The sequence below is a fragment of the Catharus ustulatus genome, chromosome 5, assembly GCF_009819885.2.
Source record: "Catharus ustulatus isolate bCatUst1 chromosome 5, bCatUst1.pri.v2, whole genome shotgun sequence".
In the NCBI taxonomy this organism is placed as follows: domain Eukaryota; kingdom Metazoa; phylum Chordata; class Aves; order Passeriformes; family Turdidae; genus Catharus; species Catharus ustulatus.
In genome coordinates this window covers 73,236,574-73,258,362 of record NC_046225.1, presented here as the reverse complement: position 1 = coordinate 73,258,362, position 21,789 = coordinate 73,236,574, and the positions used below count along the sequence as shown (strand labels likewise).

The 21,789-nt window shown below is 38.4% G+C and overlaps 1 protein-coding gene across 1 annotated transcript in view; it reads left to right on the top strand.

The window, feature by feature from the left end:
- The window catches only part of CTNNA2 (catenin alpha 2), a 406,333-nt gene that overhangs the window by 43,230 nt on the left and 341,314 nt on the right, over positions 1-21,789 (top strand). The window contains 3 exon segments of the mRNA XM_033060738.1: positions 15,355-15,521; positions 19,204-19,284; positions 19,286-19,328. Of these exon segments, the coding sequence (XP_032916629.1) occupies positions 15,355-15,521; positions 19,204-19,284; positions 19,286-19,328 (291 nt within the window).

The window sequence follows — 21,789 nt, the reverse complement described above, 5'->3', positions numbered from 1 at the left end:
CTTATTTTGTGTTGTGTCAAGTTGTAGCTCAACGTCTTCAATGGTGACATGAGTGCCCATGTTCTCTCTGAATTTATCACATTTTCCCTTTTGGATTTGTGATGCTGACTCAGCCTTCTCCTCAGGAGCCTTCTCCTGAGTTAGAGGCATCAACCTAAACTTGCACACTCTTTAACTAGATGGAATTTCTGATTTTTTACATGACAAAAAGACTTTTCTTAACACCTATATTTAGAAAAGACCAACCCAAACAACAATGAAGAAGCAGAGAGGAAGAAAAAGATTTTAAACATAACTACACAGAATGACACAGACATTCATCTCTTGTCAACACTCCAGGCTGGAAAAAAAGCCTGTCAAAAAAGTGGAGCAGCTTTTTTTGGGGCCTGTTCAACACAATCCCATAATGAGGAGAGCAGGAGACACCACACACCATTATTAGCACCCACGAGCTGTGTAAATGAGACCAGCCCTGGTGTGATGTGGAATGAAATGTTTAGCTTGGTGGCATCAAGAGCTGGATTAATGAACTGAGGCTGTGTTTCCCTGGCTGATTTCCTGGCAGGGCTCCAGCTGGGATAATTACATCCTCAACCTAAAAATGTCTGTGGCACTTAGAGCTGGCTCTTGGTGTGCTCCTCATTTCCTGCCCTGCATTGCTGGGTACTTTGTGTGCTACTAAAGGCAGCAATTCACCCCAGGGGCTCTGGCTTTCCACTGACAGGTGTAGAACAAATGCTCTGTATCATTGTAAAATGCTTTGGAATGACTGTGTCCATGGTGTTAAGATTCTTATTTCTTCTGTAGCATGGGAGGGTAAATTCTGTTGGCTGTAGAAAACTTTGCTGATAAATGGGTTTGATTTATGAAACCCATTCTAAAAATACAAAGAGTGAAAAAGAAAAGATTTATGCCTAAAGCTCATCCCTGTGTATCTCTGTATCCCATAATGATTCCATAATAGGAGCAATTATACTTCAAAACCACCTAACTGAGATTATCCAGTTGCTGGGACATTAAATGCTTTACTTATTCTGATACTGGCAGAGTTGTGTAAAAAATCTCCCAGATGGGGGACAAAGAAAACCTGGGAAATGTGGAAGTTTATAATTTGTGTCTTTTTATATTGGAGATAAGGGAAAGCAGTCTGGGGTTGGAACCAGAAGATCTGTAAGGTCCCTTCCAACCCAAACCATTCCATGATTCCATGACCATAAAGAGTGAAGCTACAAACCCTGAGAAGTGCAGAGAAGTGAAGAACTCACAGGAATAAAAAGCACAATATATGTTTTAATCCCAGCATAAGTGTCTAAATGCAACTGGTCTTTTATTGATCAGTAGAGAAGAAGGAAATTCCCTGTGGAGGAGAAATTCAGGCCATGATTGACACAAAAATCTATCAAGAACTGCAGGTCCACTGGGCTCAGGTTTGATTAAATTTGTTAAGACGCAGCCTGAGATGCTGCAGAAAGCAACACAGGGAAATAGGTTGTATTCATGTAAATTTATTCTGTCTGGTAAATGGCTTTGGCAATGTCTGTCTGTGGGTATGTGCTGGTGACTGCCTGATTTGAGTGTAATTTTCCTGGAAGTTTTCTGGCATATAGCTGAAACTTCCATTAGAAACATGATTTAGCCCAGCTGCTGGTTGTTGTGTTTTAAATTTTCTTGCTTTTCAAGCATGGTAGATAAAATTTCACACCATAATATGAAATTCATACTTCAATCAAGGGACAGAAAATAGCTGTTGACATTTTTTGTGTTTCTAGAGAAATCTAGAGACTCTAGAATAATTTCTTCTAGAAACTATGTAATCCTTTTTTTTTAAGACAAAAAAAACCCCTTTTCACTTAAACATTGTTTTTGCTATGTTTATTTATAAAACTTTTCACTGAAGTATATGAGAACTTTTTTTTTTTGCTTACAGAAGTTAGCACAGGCTACTTCTTGATAGTGGAAAAAGTGTCTGTGGACAGAAATGAGTGGAAAACAGGTTTTTTAGACAATCTAGAATTTCTGGTCATCCTGAAAGGTGAAGAGGGACATGTGGGCAGTCCTGCTTAATGGGAGAAGGAATCTTTTGAAAGAACCTGTATGTACAATCAATATATTCTCTTTTTTCCAAGGTAACCTTCAAAATCCCTTCTAATCCAACGTATTTTATCTTTCTGTGAAACAAACCCAACAGCACTAATGTCTTGTCCTGCTTTCCTCTCTTCCTGATAAGGATTGACACTTTAGGAGAAAACTAAAAGTGGAGAAAAAATTAAAGCATACAGGTGTTCCTGCCCATGGCAGGGGGGTTGGGAGCAGATAGTCTTTTAAAGTCCCTTCCAACCCAAACCATTCTATGATTTTATGATTTTCTGTGCACATGGTTTAGGCTTTTTGGGAGAACTGCTGATGGTACTGGATCTTGGTAAAGCCATCTGGCTGTCTGAGAATCTTCGCTTCTTCTCTGTTCTCTGCTCCATTTCCAAAAGAATTATTTCTGTTTAGCCTTGGCTGGAGGTTCTCTGATATTCATTTCACTTTTCAGTGTTTTGCTTAAGCTCATGTTAGTTTAAATTTATGAAAGTGGCTTCCATCTCCCGGGTATGTTTGTTATAAAGGGTAGTTGGTGTTTGATATATTGCCTGAACACGACAGTTTGAGACAGAATTTGCAAAAGCAGCGATTTTAGTTTGAAAAGTAATATAAATTAATGTTTTTGGCGATTTTTAAAAATATTATATTTATTTACATTGTCTTTCTTGAAGATTTTATTACTATTGTGGCTTTATATCAGGGTAAAATAAGAATAAAATTTCTTTATGGTGCCAGCTTCTGACAGTTGTCAAAAATAAAATTGTACTCAGAAACTGAAAGATAGGGAAGTAGGTTTCCTCCAGAAATATTTGACTTGAGTATTAAAATAAAGTCCTAAAATTACTGCTTGTTCTTTTAGAAGAATTATTACTGTTAATAAAGGTTTTATTTATTTGGGTATTACTCAAATGCAACACAGTTAAAATAAAAAAAAGCCCATATCAAGGGACTGTAACTAGACCGTGTTTTGCAGTAAATATTTAACTCCACCATCCATTAGTATGCATGAAATTTCTGAATTCAGGTCAAATTTGGAGAATAGTTTCACTAGGATTTAAACTAAGAAATTTATTAAAAGGAGAAAAAAAATAAAAATCTTTCAAATTGGAATAGGTACCACAGGCAGTTATCTGGCCCTGTTCTGTCTTCAGCAGTAATTCCCAGAGTGGGTAGGTTTAATCCACAGTGAGTAATCCTCAGCAGCATTTAATGCACAGCCTTTTCAATTAAGTTTTGAGCTAACCATGAGCAATGTTCTGCAAGATTTTCTCCATGCATGAAATCTGTATTTGTGTCCCCTCTGTGTAATTTAATGTGGAGATTGGAGCTGAAGTCCCTGACCCCTCAGAACAGTTCTGTGAAGCTGCAGAGCAGCACAGGGTGAGCAGCTCGACCTCCCCTTTTGAAGCTGTTCTGATTTATGTGGTACTGAAACATCCTCTGAGTCGCAGCTGAGGGCTGGAAATGAAATCACTGTTGATTCATTAGGCAGAAATTCTGAACTGAAATGATTTTTCCTCAACGTTAAAAAAAAAAGAAAAATAAAAAAGGAAAAGTTTGAGTCATCTGTGAACTGGAAAAATCAGTTATTTTAGTCTGTTGGATCAAAAGTATTTGGAAGGAAATTCCTTTTAGCTTGGCACAGGAGTGACCTCAGATGACTGTGTAGGTCAGTGATGATTTTTTTAGCAGAGCAAAGGAACTGAGAGTTTCACCAGCTGTCTAATGATGGATAGGGAAACTGGTGGGAGATCAGGAGTGATGCAGAGACTTTGTCTGGGATATTGAAATTGGGAAGTATCATGCTGAACGGAGAAAGAGGCAAGGAGATGAGCTTAAGGTTTGGTCATTGCTTTATACTTCTGTCACTGAACAGTGAATTTTCAGTCCTTCAAAAACTAACTGTAAAATTGCCAGAAAAAATTAATAACAACTTTGAGAATAAAATTTCATTCTGTTGAGTAAATTCTGCAAAGGAATTCAGTTTTTAGAAGTGGTGTTTCCTGTGTTCGGAATTTAGCTAAATACTGGTGTGATTCATCTAACATACGAGGATTTTGGGTTTGGATCCCTGTTACCAGGATTTGTGCTTAGTTCAAAGGGTGAGTGGCATTAAAGTGAAGGAGGGCAGGTTTAGATCAGATATTAGGGAATATCTAATATCTATCTCCGTGTGAGGGGTGAGGCCCTGGCTCAGGGTGCCCAGAGAAGCTGTGGTCACCAGGAGGACAGATGGGGAGCGGAGGCTCCTCCTTCATGGCCGCTTTTCCTTTCTGTTTCAGAGCGGCTGTTGATGGTTTGCAGCCCTAGCCACTGGTAAAGCTGCATTTTACAATTAGAAACTGTTTTGAGGTGAGAAAAGCTAGCGAGTCCGTGGGGTCAGGGCGCCGTGTGCTGGTGTGGACAGAGCGTTCCTTTTATCCCCACACGCCACGGCGGCCATGGCAGAGCCTGGAAATGGCGGCCGCCAGCAGCGGGAGCGGCACAGACCCCACGTGAGCTGGAACATTTTCCTCTGCCTTTAGAACTGCTCTGTGGGCTCCTGCCTTTGTGGTACAGGCTGCTGCCATCTTGTCTGTTTGTTCCTGGGCCCGCAGTCGCCCTTTTGGAGGGGAAGGGTGGTGCCATCTTCCCCGCGTCCCTCAGCCACGCGGCCGCCTCAGACGGGCGCCATCTTGGGAAGGGCCATGCCAGCGTTTTGTGTCTCTCTTTGTGTCGTGAGGTTTGTGAGACTGGGCAGTTTTGTATCTAGCAGTTATTTACTGTTGGTTTTTTGCCTGTTGCTACTCCATTTGTTAGTAATCAGTTGCTTTTTCGCTTATGTTATCATCTTTCCCAGTGGTGGCAAGGGATTGGTTGGAATTAAGTGGGGGTGACTCATTTTGGAGTGTCTGGCTTTTTAAATGGTCTTACCAAGACACTGCCCCATCTCTGGAAGGGTTCAAGGCCAAGCTGGTTGGGGCTTTGGGCAGTCTGGACTAGTGGAAGGTGCCCCTGTGCATGGCTGAGATGGAACAAGATGAGCTGTAAGGTCTCTTCTAACCCAAACCATTCCATCATTCTGTGATTACCCAGTGCCATTTAATGAGAAAATACAAGGAGTCTTTGGAGCTCAGAACTTTACCTGGGAGTCTTCCTTGTCCCCCTGCTCAGTCCTCCCATTTGCCTGCAGTACGTTTTGTTCTGTGTTCTTTATTTTTGACTGCATTTTCCATGGCAGTCATCCAGCTTCAAAAGTTGCATAAAAGCTTCTTTCTCCCGTATAGATTGGGCTTTAATTTTGGATATGGTTTCAGAAAGTGGTATTCAATGAGAGAAGTATTAAAAATGACAGCATAAAAATTTGAAATATGCTTTCTAATATCTGAGTCCTAAAAGATGCTTAGTCAGTATATTAAAGGCTTTAATTTATTGCCTTTCCATTTACCATTTTGAACACGTCTTTTTCTGAAGTACATTTTTCACATACTACAAAGGCCAATAATACTTTACAGAGTGAGGGAATATAAAATGTTATAATCAAATAACAGGCACTGATTTCCTCTGAGAAGTGTCAAATTACAGCATTTTGATCTCCAGCTATCTAGTTCTCTCTGTTTTAATCCCTTTATCAGAGACAAATTCTTTTTAGACTTTAGATCTGTGAGATATTCCAACTGCTGTTTATATATGAACATGGGAAAAGGAGCCTGTTCTGTATAGCTGATGGAATTTAGAATTATTTTTATAGCTACTAAAAATAAAATTGTAGGCTCTCCACTGATTTTAATTTTGGATGTTTGCAAATTTCATTCAGCTGTAATTGTTCTAATTGACTTTGAGATCTGTGCTTTTTTTCCCTGCTATTTTTCTTTTTTTTTGTATTTCAGTAGATAAGTCAGTTTTTAACCTCTGTTCATGTTATGTGATTTCTACCGTATGTGATGAAATGTATGTGGTTTTTCTTCAGAAAATATGTCACCTCTGCTTCCTTTCACCTGTTTGTGGTGGACTTTATGGTTTTAAATTGTTCCTTATTTTACTTATTCAACATTGACCTGTTTGAACAGAGATTTTTGGTGGAACTTGGGTAAAAAAGGAGTCTGTGACCTTTGTGAAAATGGAAAAGGGATAGGTAGCTCAGGAAAGCTACAGGGACATGTGGAGGTCATGCAGGGAGAAAATGGCAAGGGCCAAAGCCCAGCTAGAACTGGAACCTGGTACTGCCATAGAAAACCAGTAAAAAAGGATTCTATAAATTCATTACCATGAGTAGAACCAATTTTGGGGGCTTTATTCTATTCCCATCTCTACCCTTCAGCTCAGAACTCAAGGTACCTGAAGGACAACTCCTCTTACTGCTGGAGAGTGAGGCAAAGAAGGAATTTAATACCTCAGCATTTTCCTCATCCTTTGTGACTGAGTTTTGCTCTGTACAGTAAAGGATGGACTTCATGGAGTCATGGAATGGTTTGGGATGAAAGGGACCTTAAAGCTCATCTAGATCCAGCACTCTGCCATGGGCAGGGACACGTTTCACTAGACCACGTTGCTCAGAGCCGTGTCCAACCTTGATTCCCCTCAGCCTCCCTTCTACCATCTCCAAGTATTCATAAAGGACATTCCTGACACTCAACCATAGTTTTTTTTCTATTACCTATACAGACTTAGGCTAATGATCATTTCTTTCTGTTCTCATTACAAATCTAATGATAATCGTGTCTTGTTTATGAGCCTTTTCCTGTGCACAACAGCAATCTGCCTTTCTGGGTTTTGATGGAGGGCTGCAGATTAGTTTTGTGTTTTTGTCTCTGCACTGGGATGTAAATTCACACCATGAAGCTCATATCTCATTATCTCTCTGCACAGAAGCTCTTGCAGTTTTTAAACATTCAAGCAACGGGTATAGTTATATAAAGGAGCTCTTATATTAACACACAGGTGTCACTGCATGTGTGTGAATACCCATTGAAACTGGCAATAAATTCTTAGATTATTAAGATGATGCCAATAAAAATTCAACGAAAAACTCCCGGTTTTTTAGTCTTTGAAAAAATTAATTTTTAAATGTAATTCCCAGTTTTGGAAAGATAAACTTAATTTTAATGTAAGCTGATGCTTTCAGCATGATTTTAGAATCTTTGGTAAGTGTTTTTTTGGAAAAAAAATAACTGCATTGGATCTCAAATATAGGTTATCATAAACAATGTATGCAGATTATGTCAACTAATAGAATAATGAAATAAATTTTTAAAAGTGCTCTTGTACTTTCTATCTGTTTCTGTCTGTAAACCTGCAGATGCTCTCTGTGTATCTTACCTTGTCTTCCTTTTCATCTTTTTCTTATTTTAAGTCTATGCCATAGATTTTTCCCTGTGCTGATGACTTTCCCATATCTGCTTTTCTTCTTTTTTATGCTCTCTTGTACTGGAGGGTCTTTCTAAATTCTTATATTTCAATTTTTCCTGTTATTCTCCTCTCTTGGCTGCAAATCCCTCAATTGTCCAGCATTAATGTGCCTGTCCTCTTAGTCCAAGTGGGTTGTGGGAAGTTTTTTGTTTGGTTTTTTTAGCCATGTTTGCAGATGGAGCAGTGCTCCTTGCTTCTCTTACTGCTTCTGTCAAGACATTCAGCTGGAATCTAAATGTAAGAAAAGCAAAAATGAGCAGGAGTGCAAAAGTGACCCTCAAAACAAATAGGGAGCTGATAATCCACCAGAGTGATCAATCTCATCATCAATCCTCTCCCTCCTCTCAGTGCTTCCCTGGTGCTGACATTGCTGCTCCTTCTTTTTCACGGATCACTGGGATTTTTTGATAAATTTTGTTATGAAAATGCATCTTGCTGGAAAATATCAACCCTTTGAACTGAAGCTTATCTCAAAAAATATCAATTTCAAATAAACTCTTCATTGGGTATTTTTTTTTTCATGTGATAATAGAGAGTGATGGAACTGATTCTAATTATGATTTTGAACTCAGTTCATGGTGCCTTGGGCACAGATAGAATCTACCCTTGAACTTGCTTTCCTGTACAGTATTTGTGATCCTCTTCAAGCCCCAGAATGAAAATGATGTCCAGAATGGTGGAATCTCTGTGCCTAATGTTGAATGCCACAGTTGTTTTCTTGGAGTGTTTCCTTTTCAGTGAATTTTGGGTGCTTTTCAAATGTTGTTCCCTTCTGTACCTGAGATGTTAAATTTATTAATGACAATTCTGTTTTAATTAATAAATTTTTATGCAGAAACCCATTAAATTATTAAATTCAAGATGTTAATCACCAGGACTTACAGATTTTTCTTAGTTCCATTCATTTTAGTCCTTTTTTACAACAATGATTTTAATAAATGTACTGTGCACAGTTCACCAGCAAGACAGCAATTTTTTCTAACATTTTCCACTGTAGTTTCTTGTGTAGATGATGAACCATTCTACTCATTTTGAATATGCTTCTTGATGTGACTCTGCAGCACTTGGATAAAGAAGAAAATACTTCTTTTAATTAGAGATATCTAATTTTTAGTATAAACATAGAAGTTGTGGAAAAATTGGTAGCTGAACTGCTTGCTGATAGGACAAGGGAGAAGAGCTTTTAACTTAGAGTAGATGTAGATGGGATATTGGGAAGGAATTGTGAGGGTGGGGAGGCCCTGGCACAGGGTACACAGAGAAGCTGTGGCTGCCCCTGGATCCCTGGAAGTGTCCAAGGTGAGATTGGATGGGGCTTGGAGCACCCTGTGGCAGTGGAAGGTGTCCCTGTCCATGGCAGGGGTGAAACAAGATGAACTTTAATGTCCTTTCCATCCCAAACCTTTATGTGATTGTATGTTTCTGTCAGTTCAGAAGCATGACTTTTGCCAGGCTATAAATAAAGCCACATTATAATGCAGTTGAGCTTGAGTTTTTAAATTTGCCTCTGTATGTATTGATATCTCAAGAGGTCCAATGTGTTTTCATGTTCCCAAGCACAGTGCTGAGCATCTAAAATGTTCATGTTGATGGTCACTGAACACTCAGTTTAGTGAAGGCAGATCCGTTTGGTGTGTCCCTGAAGGATGTTAATCCATGGAGTAACTGAGTAGCAGACAAAGAGGGATTAGATATGCTAATGTATCCTCACATCCCAAACAATTTTGTTTTGAATTGAAATTTAATTGTATTTTATCGTTCCTTAGTGTATCAGTGATGTTCCAAATGCATTATTAATATGACTATTAATTGGAAAAATTCTTTCTAAAACATAATATTCATGGATAAATTGTCTTACATTGTCGTAGATATTGGATAAATATCTTAGAAGTTCTATATTCTTGCTATTTTCTCTCCCTCAGGAAAGTAGTAGTTGGGTTAATTAAAATTGCATATTTTAATTGTCCATGAAGTGAAGGATTTGGTGTGTTCTTGGATCTAAGAGAGAACATTGAATCTAAAATATCTACTAGATGTAAGGATATCCACTGTGCTTTAAAATGCAGAGTGATTCATCTTCCATCGCTCTATCTAAATGTCAAACATAAAGTGAGACAAATGTAAGTGAACTGGATTGTCTGTACAATCAGTTCTGGAGATTCACAGCTCCAGGAGCTGAAATGGGACAGGAGAAGATCAGGCTTGATCAGAGATGGCCTCTACTGGCCTTGAAATCCATTAAAATGATGAGAACAGTGGTCATTCTCCCACAGATGGAGAGCAAAGTCCCAGCTGCCAGTGGAAGAGGAGATGACTTTAGGGGACATAGTAGTAAAGATTTAGAAAAAAGGTATTAAGGAAAGGGAAGACTGAACAGCCATTCCTGTGAAGCTTTTAGAATCCTGAATAGAATTTTTAATGCATATTTGTATTTAGTAAGTGTGAAAATGGTCTACAAATTACTTTTCACATTCTGACAATGTCAGAGGTTAATGCTGAAATAAACGTGTTCAGTTACTGGATTTTAAAGTACTGTAAACAAAAGATGATGTTTTAAGAGATGTGGTAAATAATCAGTGGATTAGTAAGGTAGGAGGAATATAGAGAGTGAGAAACCAACCAGCCAAGACAAGATTAAGGTCATTATTCCTACAATTTGACTGTGCAGATATATACTGAGATGGAAAGTGAGTGATCCTACTCTATTTGGTGAATTTCTAGACAAATCCAAAGGGGATAAAATTGCAGATCTTTGCATCCTGAAGGGTTTGTTTTTGTTTCTTAACAAGACAACATCCATGATGAAAGGATTAAAAACCTGCTTATATAATTTAAATATACCTTATTAACAATTATGGGTTGTTGAAATCCATCATATCATCATTTAGTATAATCCTCACTCTTTTATATGGAATCTGCAAGTCAGTTTGGGTCTCTATATTATAATTTAGGATAGCTTCATAACAGTGCTTTTGCTCTAATTAGGAGGAGAGCACTCTAAATTACTTCCATTATGCCATGGATCAGTAGTTCTGTCTTTAATCTTGGACATGTAGAACAAAAGGAAAAATCCGAAAGAAGTGGATTAATTGGACTGTAGCTTTATTAATTTCTTCCATTTGAGACCTGTTCAGGAGTGGTGCATCCAATCAATTTGTCATTGTTCTGGTAATTATTTCCAGGTGTTTGGGGTATTGTCAGCATTCCCTTCTGATCACAGCTGTTCTCTAGATTGCTGCTCTGCGCCCATCCTCTATCTCTTAATAAACACTTCAAGGCTTTTGAAAAAATGACATTTCTTCTGTCTATTAACCATTGAAATCCTTTCCTCACAGGTAGATGTTTTACCTTAAGTGTACTCTTGAAATTCCAGTAGCCCTTTGCAATCATCTGTTGATGGATTTTTGCAGTTGTTAAGTTCTGGGGACATTGTGAGATTGTTGGGGTGTCCTGTGTAGGGCCAGGAGCTGGACTCAGTGATCCCTACAGTTCCAACCCAGAATATTCTGGGATTCCATGAGTATTTTTCATAGCTGCAAATGGTCCTGGAAACCTGCAGTTCTTGTCATTTGTACTCCAGAAGCAGAATTGTTTCATGGGGCTGCTGTAATGATTATAGACATGGATATTATGTGCAATTAGAAGGGACTGAAGTACTGCCTTTAATCGGTCAGGACTCCTCACAAAAATGCACAAAGCCAAAAAGGGACAATAGGGACAAGAGTGGAAGAGGAACACAGTGAAACTGAAGGACAAATGGGGCATGAGAAGAAATGGATTTAAACTATCTACAAGTACAGGCACTATGGCATTAAAGTGGCTCTAATGAAAAGAACCTGTCAGATTCTGGAGTTCATTTTGAAATGAGTTTCCCACTTCATGCAAGATTAATTGGGGTTAAATGTCTGAGTTGTTTCTAAGGTGGAAGCTTGATAAGTTTATGAGTGTAGCTATTATCATATTTAGATTATTATTAATTATATTATCACTTGACTGACTGCAGTGACAAGGAAGCAGACCTGATGACTTCTGATGTCTTTGCTTCTTGTGTCGACTCAATTTTCACTGGAAGTAATTTAATATAGATTACAGGACAACTTGAAATGAATTTGGAAAGAAATGGATAACTAAATGTAGGGTTGACTTTTTCCAGATAAAAAGGTTTCTCTAAAAAATAATTGGGCTAGCTGAAGCTCCACTGTTACCTTTAGCCTAAGAGTAATTTGATACCACTGCTGTAAAAGGATTAAAATATGTTAATTGGCACTGAGGCAGACAAGCCTTCCTCCCCATAACTGCTAGTTTCTTTGGTTATTAGATTCTAAATTGAACTACTAGATCTTGTTAAGTTATAAACAACCTGCTGTGAAGTTGTATGCTCTTTTTTTGTTTTGTTTGCTTACTGGATTATGCCTATTTAATAATTTTTGCTTAATTATTTTTGAGATTTATTTCACCTAATGTGAGCTTTCTAAGGTTAGATACCTAATCCAAACTCTTTCAATGGTTTTTTGGTTTTGTTTGTTTTTCTTTCCTTTTGACTCTCTCTGCATTTTTCCTCTGACCTTGAGCGTTGATTTTCAAATCTTTTTGTTAGGAATATTTCCTCAGATATCCAAGTCTAAGAAGATAATTTTCCTTCTTGCTTTCCTGGCCAAGGAAAGGTACCACTGGTACCACTGGCCAATTATCAAATATTATTCCTTTCTTTCATAGTCCAATATAAATATTTATCTGAAGCTACACACTGCTGATTTGGCAGAAAACGATAAAATCTCTTCAGCACCAAAATAGAAATTAAACAATTTGCAGGCAACTGATTCTGAAATCCAAAGCTTGCTTTGGCTGCCATTTCAGCTTGGATTTCTCCCTACTTTCACTTAAAAGAATTTTGCTGCTGGATGCCTGGAATCATCTTCCATCTGAATCCTACTGAGAGCTTAAATAAGGAAAAGCCTTGCTGGGGTTTCCTGCGGTTGTTTGTGTCCCCTTGGGTTCAATCAGCTCAGTATGCTCCAAGAGTGCAATTTGGAGCACACTCTCTACACATAGCTGGGATTGTTGGCTTTCCTCAATAAATAATTGAAGGGAAGATGATGCCTTACAATTTTACACTCGTTAGATGAAGCCAGTCCTGCACTGGGATCAAATTCCCAGTTAGGAAACTCTCACCTAAACCTTGCTCACATGCTGGGCTCAGCTGTTCTGTGGTTGCTCTCAATATCTCCTTTTACATGAAATATTTGAATCATTGACTAATAATAATAATAATAATAAAATTTCAGTCTTAGTTTTTAGCACACTGTCAGCCAAGAGTTGTAGATAAAATTTTCAAACAACTGTTTGAATTAAAGTACGTGTTAGAAAAATCTTTCTAACAGTATCAGAATTCCTTGCTCCTAGTTTCAGTGATTTTTTGCACACAGGTAAAATGCACTGGAAGGCAGGGACAGCAAACTGTGGTCCTCCTGCAGAACCTTGTTTTCTGTTTTACCTTGAATTTCAGCTCTGTGATGCTGTGCAATATAGTATTTAAATAAGTTTAGAAATTTGGTTTGTTTTCTTTTTATCTAGCGATGATTGTTCGTTAATTATCTCCTAAGAAATTTGTAAAGAGTTTTGCCAACCTTATGGAAAGCTAAGAGGAGTGTGTAGCCTTAGAAATGAGCCACTTGAATTGTATTTTGAAGTTACATATTATCAGTTTATGATCCAAGAGACACTGCTTGCAAATTGTAATTTGAACATGCGGTCCTAATGGTAAATATAATAAGGAAAAGATTTCTGATGGGAATTAATCACTGTGGCCATCTTAAATCTCTTCCCAACTATTTGCATTGTCTTATGGGAAGCTTTTCCATCTGGGATTTTTTTTAATGTTGTTGTAATGACCTTATAAGCAATGTAAATATGCTTTGATTTCACATTACAAGTACTTTCTTTTTGAGATTCTCCACTGGAGACAAACGGGATGTTTTTTAACAACAACAAAAGTTGGGTTAATATAAAATCTGTGAATCATAGCCAAGCTGGGAGAGGTGGGGTGGTTCAACCTGGAGAAGAGAAGGCTCCAGGGAGATTTCCAGTGCCTAAAGGGGTCCTGGAGTGCTGGAGAGGGACTTGGGACAAGGCATGGAGTGACAGGACAAGGGGGAATAGCTTTAAACTGCCAGGGAGCAGGGTTAGGTGGAATATTGGGAAGGAATTCTTGCCTGTGAGGGTGAGGAGGCCCTGGCAAGGTTACCCAAAGAAGCTGTGGCTGCCTCTGGATCCCTGGAAGTGTCCAAGGCCAGGCTGGATGGGGCTTGGATTGCCCTGGGACAGTGGAAAGTGTCCCTTGGGTGGAACTGTGTGGTAAAAGTAAATGAGACTGATAGTACTATAGATTTAATTGGCATATGCAGCTTGATAACCAAGATGCCTTGGCAAGAGCAAACAGAGCTCTGAAGATTACAAGAAGATTGGATCAAGTCTGGCTGATGGGAAAGAAGATGTTACTAAGTAGAAATGTAAAGTTTGTCTGTGTGATGTTTAACTAAGTGATTGCAGTAAAAATTACTAGTTTTCCTGTAAATGGTATATAATCACATGTAGCTCTCAGTAAAATTCAGATTCTGATCATGATTCAGTATTCCCGTCTCTCTCAATTGCGGGAGTGACCTGGACTTCTGGACTAAAAATCAATATGATTATGCTGATATGAGAAGCTGATTTATTGTTTACATTTAGTCCTAATTATACACTGTAACACTACTGTCCACGTGGTCACGCATTATTTGATTGGAGAGTCCCCTTGTCCAGGTGCATGAGGCCCCCCAGGTCTGCTGATTGGTCACTGTCCAGGTCTTCGCCACCCACCTTTATCTCAGGTCTTCTAATCTCTGCATCCTGTTTTCCATTCCCTCCTCTCTCAATTTAGCACAGTTTATGTTTCAAAAACCTTGGAGGGTCTCAAAACAAATTACAGAAAAATCCCCAAAGTTGTCTCCCCCCTGCACCTGTTATAAACATGGTTCTAAACTAAGAAATATATAAAACCAGCCAAGCATGGGAAAGTACAGCAAAGTACAGAGTAAAGCATCTGAATAGCAAAATATGAACAACAATAGCTAAATGTAGTTTGGCTGGTGCACACAACCCAGACCATGGCCTGGACTTGTTCAGACATGTCCAAGGCCCAGACTTGTTCAGTATTACTACACTCAATCATCAATAGAACTGGATGGGCTCTAAGTGCCCTTCCAACCCAAGGGTTTTATGGTTCTCTGATTTTTTCCCCAATAGCACTTAGTTCAGCTTTTAGTGAGTTACAGTAATTTCACGACTGTAAGCCGCACCCTTTTGACTAAAATTTTGGTCTGAATCCGGAAGTGCGCCTTATAGTCCGGTGTGCCTTGTATATGGACAAAGTAGTGAAATTTGTCAACCCAGAAGTGTGAGCCAGGAGAGCTGTGGGGAGAGCCAGCAGTGCCACGGTGCTGCCAAGTGGTTCGGGCTCCCAGCATTGCGGCGTGCCACAGGCTCCTGGCACCGTGGCAGGGCACGGGCTCCCAGTACAGCGGCGGGGCACGGGCACCAGGCACCGCCGCACAGCACAGTTGCCCGACCCCGAACCAAGCCAGTAAACCCCGCGATCACACGATTCCATTACTAAATCGTTACTTTGTTGTGCGTGGCATGGATCCTCACTGCAAAAAAAGTGCGCCTTATAGTCCGGTGCACCTTATATAATGTACAAAGTTGCGAGATTTGCCGACTCCTGGAGGTGCGCCTTGTAATCCGGTGAGCCGTATGATCATGAAATTCCTGTATTTGTACTTTCTAGAAAAACAACAGCCATAAGGCTGGCAGCTAACCTTACTTTGTGTCCCCTCCCAGGAGAAACGATGCGCATTGCCTCGTCGGAGTTCGCGGACGACCCCTGCTCCTCGGTGAAGAGGGGCACCATGGTGCGCGCTGCCCGCGCCCTGCTCTCGGCCGTCACGCGCCTGCTCATCCTGGCTGACATGGCTGATGTCATGAGGCTCCTCTCACACCTCAAAATCGTATGTGTTTCTCACCTTCCCTCTTGGGTTTGTGTGCTTTGTGCGTGGAAAAACGGGATAAATCAGAAAGGAGGGGAACTGTCACATTCCTTACTCTCCACTTGGTTCTTTAAGTGCTGATCAGAGGTAGGAGTTAACATGTTTCTGCATTAGTCTCATTCACTTTCTAATTCTGCAGAAATTAAATATTTGAACTCTGAAACCAAAATTTGTGAGCTGTTTTCAGTGTCCAGAGCAATACTGTTGTTAAAAAGCTCTCTGACCTGAACTGAAGCATTTGCTCCCCTCACATCTTATTCCAGTTACTTTCCCAGGATTTGCTGGCACAGTTTAGGTACTATAATTGTCTACTCTTTTTTCTGCTTGTGACTTCTGAATATATCTAAAAATTGAATGTTTAATTTAGAGAAATCCAAATCAAAGATTTTTCTAATCAAAGCATAAAGAGAAATTAAAGATTACCAGATAGTTTGGACAGATTTATATTCATTTTTGACCATCACCATTCACATTTTTATACAGGAGTATTAAAAAGATTTTCAGTTGAAAGTAGGAAATGTATTTTTCCACCCTCCCTAGTTGTTGCACTGTTTTGTTTTTATTGCAGAAAGAAATCATCAAAACTCTCTGAAACAAAACAAAATTGTGCAGAAAATCATATACAGAATATTTAAAGCCTATAGAGTGCATGTGTGAGTTTAACAGAGGAGATGGAGAGTAGCTTCTTTTTAGCAACTGTTCAAAAAGTACTTTTTTTTTTTTTTTAAATTTATCTTTTTGACTGTGTAACTGTACAATAATCTCCTGTTCTGGAAAAACAGTGAGAACCTTTCAATTTGCAAACTGTGCAGATAACCTGAATAGCTGGGAAACAGTTTTCATAAGGAAAGAGGCCGATTTTTCAGCACAGGTTCTAGTGAGCTCTGCTTTAATGAATAAAATGCTGCTCTCAGAATTGTCAGCACATGGCTCTGGTTACGTGCAGTGTAAGCAGTGTCTCTCTCCAATATGCTTTTAATTTTTCCTCTCCATAATGCTCCATGTAACTGCAATTCAAATTGTCCTTTCCTAGCAAGGCCAACACTTGAATATCATAAACAACAGTTTTCATCCTGAACATTATGAGGAAAATGTGTATTCGAGCTCTTTCATAGGCAATGAGAAATTCTGTTCTCCCATCTGAGATTCCTTTTGCAGCAGAGTACTCTGTTATGTAAAATACCAATGTCCAGTGCTGGTTTGTAAGTGGGTGTATTTATTTGCACAATTTGCACCCCTGATTTGCAAGGGCTGTGTCTGGCAGTGTGGTTTGTCATCTCTGCATTGGTCTAATGGTTACAAGTTCTGTTTCAGAAGTCAGCAATCTCTGGTTGTTTTCAGCAAAATTCAACATAAGGACCTTAACTGTGACTTTATTTTCTTGTTAAAAAGAATAATTTATTTTTGAGGATTAAACATGTAAATATCCATATTTTACCACTTTATAATCCTAACTGCTTTTAGACAAATGAATTACTAGGGGGGAAGTGGTTATACTATACAAAATTGATGAAGGAACAGCTCATCTATTGACTCAAAGGTAACCTTCAAAGACTTGTGTAAGTTACCCATAAAATTAATGAAGTAAAATAATTCTGCATGTCAGAGTAATGAAGTCTGATTTATGCTGAATTGTGCTGTAATCAGTTTTCTCTGAAAGCATGTCAAAGGCTTCCCAGGAAAGGGAGCATTTTAATTAGTGTTTTAGAGGGAATATATGCAGGTGCTTTCTGGAAGGACTCTTGGTCATTGCATTCAGGTTATCATTTGCACTGCTAAAATTAGAAATAACAGTTATTGCAGAAACTTTTGTATCACAGTGAAAAACCGTGTACCATTACAGTATGTGGTTATGCACACAGAGAATTATAAATCTATTGTAATTAACTCCAGGCTAGTTAATCAGAGGAACAGATCAGTTGAGTGTTTTCTCAAAGATGGAGAACTCACTCCAGTATGAATTTATAAAAAAGAAATTGTAATAATAAAAATATCATTAAAAAGGAGCTTATACTCCTGTCCTTTCTAGTGTTTCTCATAACTGATTTCTTCATTTTGGAATCTTGAGACTTGACTGACATGATAGAGTAGGATCAGCATCCTTTGAGATCTGATTATTAGGGTGGAATCTCTGATAAATTTTTCAGGAATTCTATTTAATATGGAGCAGGACTTAGAAAAATGTGTATCAGTTTGTCATGCCTGTGCTTGGCATTACAAACATAATAAAGATGAAACTTTCAGGTACTTAATGTAAATGTTTTCTGGATAAAAAGAGAAAATGTGCATATTTTGCAAGAAGTTCTGTAAGAGCAAATTATTACAGTGATGCTTTTTCAATTTGTGTTAATGGTAAGGCAGTCAGTTCATTTTTTAAAAACTGTTCTCCTTAAGAGTAAAAGAAGAGCTAACTGGGATTCTGAATAAGCTTGTAGCTTGTAAATTGGCAGAACTTGGTTTATAATTTCCAATGTAACAGGTATGAATTTATGTTCTTGAATTATGCATTTTCCAATAGAAATGTATGAGTTTGTTACTCTACTGCCCTGTGATTTGTAAATCTGCAGTAAGTAGGTAAAAGCTCCAAATGAAAATGTACTCTGTCAGTGGTAGGAAAACACAGAGCAACTCAAGCTATAAAAAGACAGGTTCTGCACATAATTGTGCCTTTCTAAACTGTTTGGCACCAGCTACTGCTGAATTTATTGATTCCCAGCAGTGTCTGGAGAGCTGCAAACCTCTGCTCGTGCACAGGAGCTTGTCCCCATCCCAGTAAACCCTTGCCTTTTGAGGGGAATGTTTGTTATACAGTTCTTATGAACTGCAGCTTTTAGCTGAACAACAGCTTGTAGCAAGAAGGATCAGTAGCATCTTTTCAGTTCTCAATGTTTTTGCTTGGAATTGCATTTTTATCTTGTGAGGGAAAGAAGTACAACTTTGAATTCCTGTCTAGTCACAGTAATGTTTCCTTTGCTTTTGCATGAAAAGAACATTTTATCCCTTCAGATAGTTTTTCTTGCTTTGCATTAGGTAAAGGTTCACAATGCATTTGATGGATCAACTTGTGGGTATAACTGGGATTTTGTATCTTTGGTAGCTACAGCATCACTGAACAAGTGCAGGTGTGGTTTTTTTGGGTACATTCTTTTCTCAGTGTTAAATAAATGAGGAAGGAAAGCTCAGAGCTGAGAAAAAATAAATAATATAAATATTCTGCAATGAAGATTTGGATTTATCAGGGTAAATGTAAACCTTAATTGTAAATTTGAATTTCTTTTTAAAATATTTCATCTCCAGAAGTGACAACTTGCTTTGTTTTCTTATAAAGCCTGTGCCACACATTAAAACAAACTCATATATTAAATATTTCATCTGATAACTGTGACCAGGGAAATTAATACAGTGACATCTTTGACACTGGTTTTACATGATCCCACAGCACAGTAAGTGGACAGTAATGCAGAGTGACAGCTACTCTATTAAAAACTTAATTAAAGTTCATGGGACTCTCAGAAAGCTTCTGTACAATGATGGATGTGAAACCTAAATTGGGTCCATGTAAGACAGAGTATTGGGTGAATAGTCACAGGCTTTGTCAAAGAGTGGATTAAAATGCTGACAGAGCTGATTTATTGTGTTGCAGGTAGAGGAGGCACTAGAAGCTGTGAAAAATGCCACGAATGAACAAGATTTAGCCAATCGCTTTAAGGAGTTTGGGAAGGAAAATGGTCAAACTGAACTATGTCGCTGCCAGGCGACAACAGGTGAGTACAGAGTGGCTGGAAAAGTCCATCTTCATTCTAAAGTTCTTGTGTTTTATATCCAAGTCTGGTTTAAATTGTAAAATGGACCATTAATTGCTATGTCATGGCCTATAAATTAATCACACTGATTATTTTTGAATGTGATGACGTTTTTCAGAAGTGCCATTTCTTTAAGAGTGCCTTCCAAGAGGCTTCAGTTAATAACATATTGAAGGGTGAAAAGGGAAGTGATTCATGAGGTTAAGGATAGTTTTAATTTGATGATTATTCCCATTTTAATTCTAACCTATGCAGATATCAGGTCACTCTGACAGCTGGTAAAGCATGAGCTGTTTGCTAGTTCAGTATAATTCAAGTTCAGGAGGAACAGAAATCTACTTTGTGCTTAAAACCATTATTAATAATTTTCAGATTTTTTTTTAAATAGTCATTTATCAATTTATTCATTACTAAGGCAGCTGAAAAAGAGAACAGAGTCACAATAACATTTATTCATTTGTACAACTGTGCAATAAAGTTAACTTTCATCTGAACCCTGTTCTTTTCAAGACACTGTAGAGTTGTATAAGGTCTCTCCTACTTCAATTATATTTAAATACCACCAATAATTCAAGGATGTACCATCTTTGTACTGCATTGCACTGGATTGGGGAAAATGGCTTTCCATATTCCTCCACCTGTTTACCTTACTTTTTGAATTGCAGCAATGACAATTTCTTTCTGAATCATGATTGTGGGGCTTTTTTATGAAAAATGGCATTTTCAGAGTTATACTGAGATTGAATCATTGAATATCTCAAGTTGGAAGACCTGTAAGGATGATCAAGCCCATCTCCTTGCTCCTTGCAGGAGTACAGAAAAGCAAACCATCTGACTAAGGCAAATAAATTAAAAATGCAGAATCTAATCACTATATGGAGACTGCTCTTCTCTACATTCAGACACTTCCCCTGTGGAAATAGAGATGCAAATATGGGGAAAAGAGAAAAATGTGAAAGTTAATGAATGTTTGTATCTCTTGAGTTCTCACTGAATATTCAAGAATATGGCAAAAAAATCTCACTGAAGACTGTTACCTGTCAGCCACATGTGATCAAATTAATCAGTGGGTAGAACCTTTAAATCCAGAATATCTGGGTCCTTTTTCAATGTTGGCAATAGGTTCCATGTGAGAACATAAATAAACAATTCAGCCTTCCCAACTGGTTTGTTTGCTCACAGCTTTTAAATTGAAGTAATAATGTTTTGTTATTCCTTATGAATATTGTTAGGCTGTCTAAATGTCTGTAAGGCTTCCAAGGACAGTATGATATACACTATAACTAAAAAAAATAAATCATGGGTTAAATGACAATAATGCATAATTCTGATAACATATTGTACAGTATCTGATTCTTGTTGTCAGGGGAAACAAAAGAAAAGTATCTGTCATGATATTCTAAACATGCAAATTCTAAAATGATATGAGGAATAGAGCAAAATATGAAGGGAAGCGAAATAGAAATATTGAGAGGTGTATTTAGTAGGTCTTTAAGAACTAAAACCATATGGTGTTAGGTCATAGGTTAGACTGGATAATCTCAAAGTTGGATGCTTTTCCAGCCTAGTTTATTCTTTGATACTGTGATATTCATCTATGCAATACTTTTGGTTTGATTTTTTAAAGGTCTACCTTATGATAATTTTATAAAGACATGGGTATAGTAATTAGAAAAAGAAGGCACTTACTGTAACAGGAGTGTAGCGCTTGCATTGCCATTATGGAATCAGCAGAAGGAATCCAGTTGTTTGGGAAGAGTATTTTTGAATATTTTATGTACAGTAATTTCACGAGTATAAGCCGCACTGAGTATAAGCCGCACTTCTGGGTTTCAGCAACTTTTCATTTTTTGTCCATATATAAGCCACACCTGATTATAGCCGCATGTTACAATACAGAGTGTGATAAAAGGTATCTGTTCTATCACCATCTGTTGAGGGTGGGACAGTAATCCTGATCTCCATAGGAGATATTCTGCTAATGGGCCATCCATTGAAACCAGGCAGGGCATTGTTCTTTATCTTTTCACAGCCCATCCTTCCTCCAGCCAGTCATTTTCTGCTAATGGCCATTGAGTCCCACTGTGGGACTGATAAAATTACTGCATCCATTGGGAGTTGCTCCAGCCAGGGGGAAGAGCCCAACATTTCTTACCAAGATAAAAACAGAGGTTTTGGGACACTAAGGGAGCCCCTTTCTCCACTGGACTCCAGAGGAAAACCGGATTTCTCCACATCCCCACTGGAGCTCTGGAGGGAAACTGCACCTTGTACAGGAGCACTGCTCCAACTGAGCCACATCTGTCACTGCAGGAGGATGCAGCCACCATGGGATGGGACTGCTGCCAACACCCTGCCTGATGTGGTTGTCAGGTTGTACTCTGACTGTGTCAGGGTTTGGGGTTTGTTTCTTTGTAGTGCTGTAT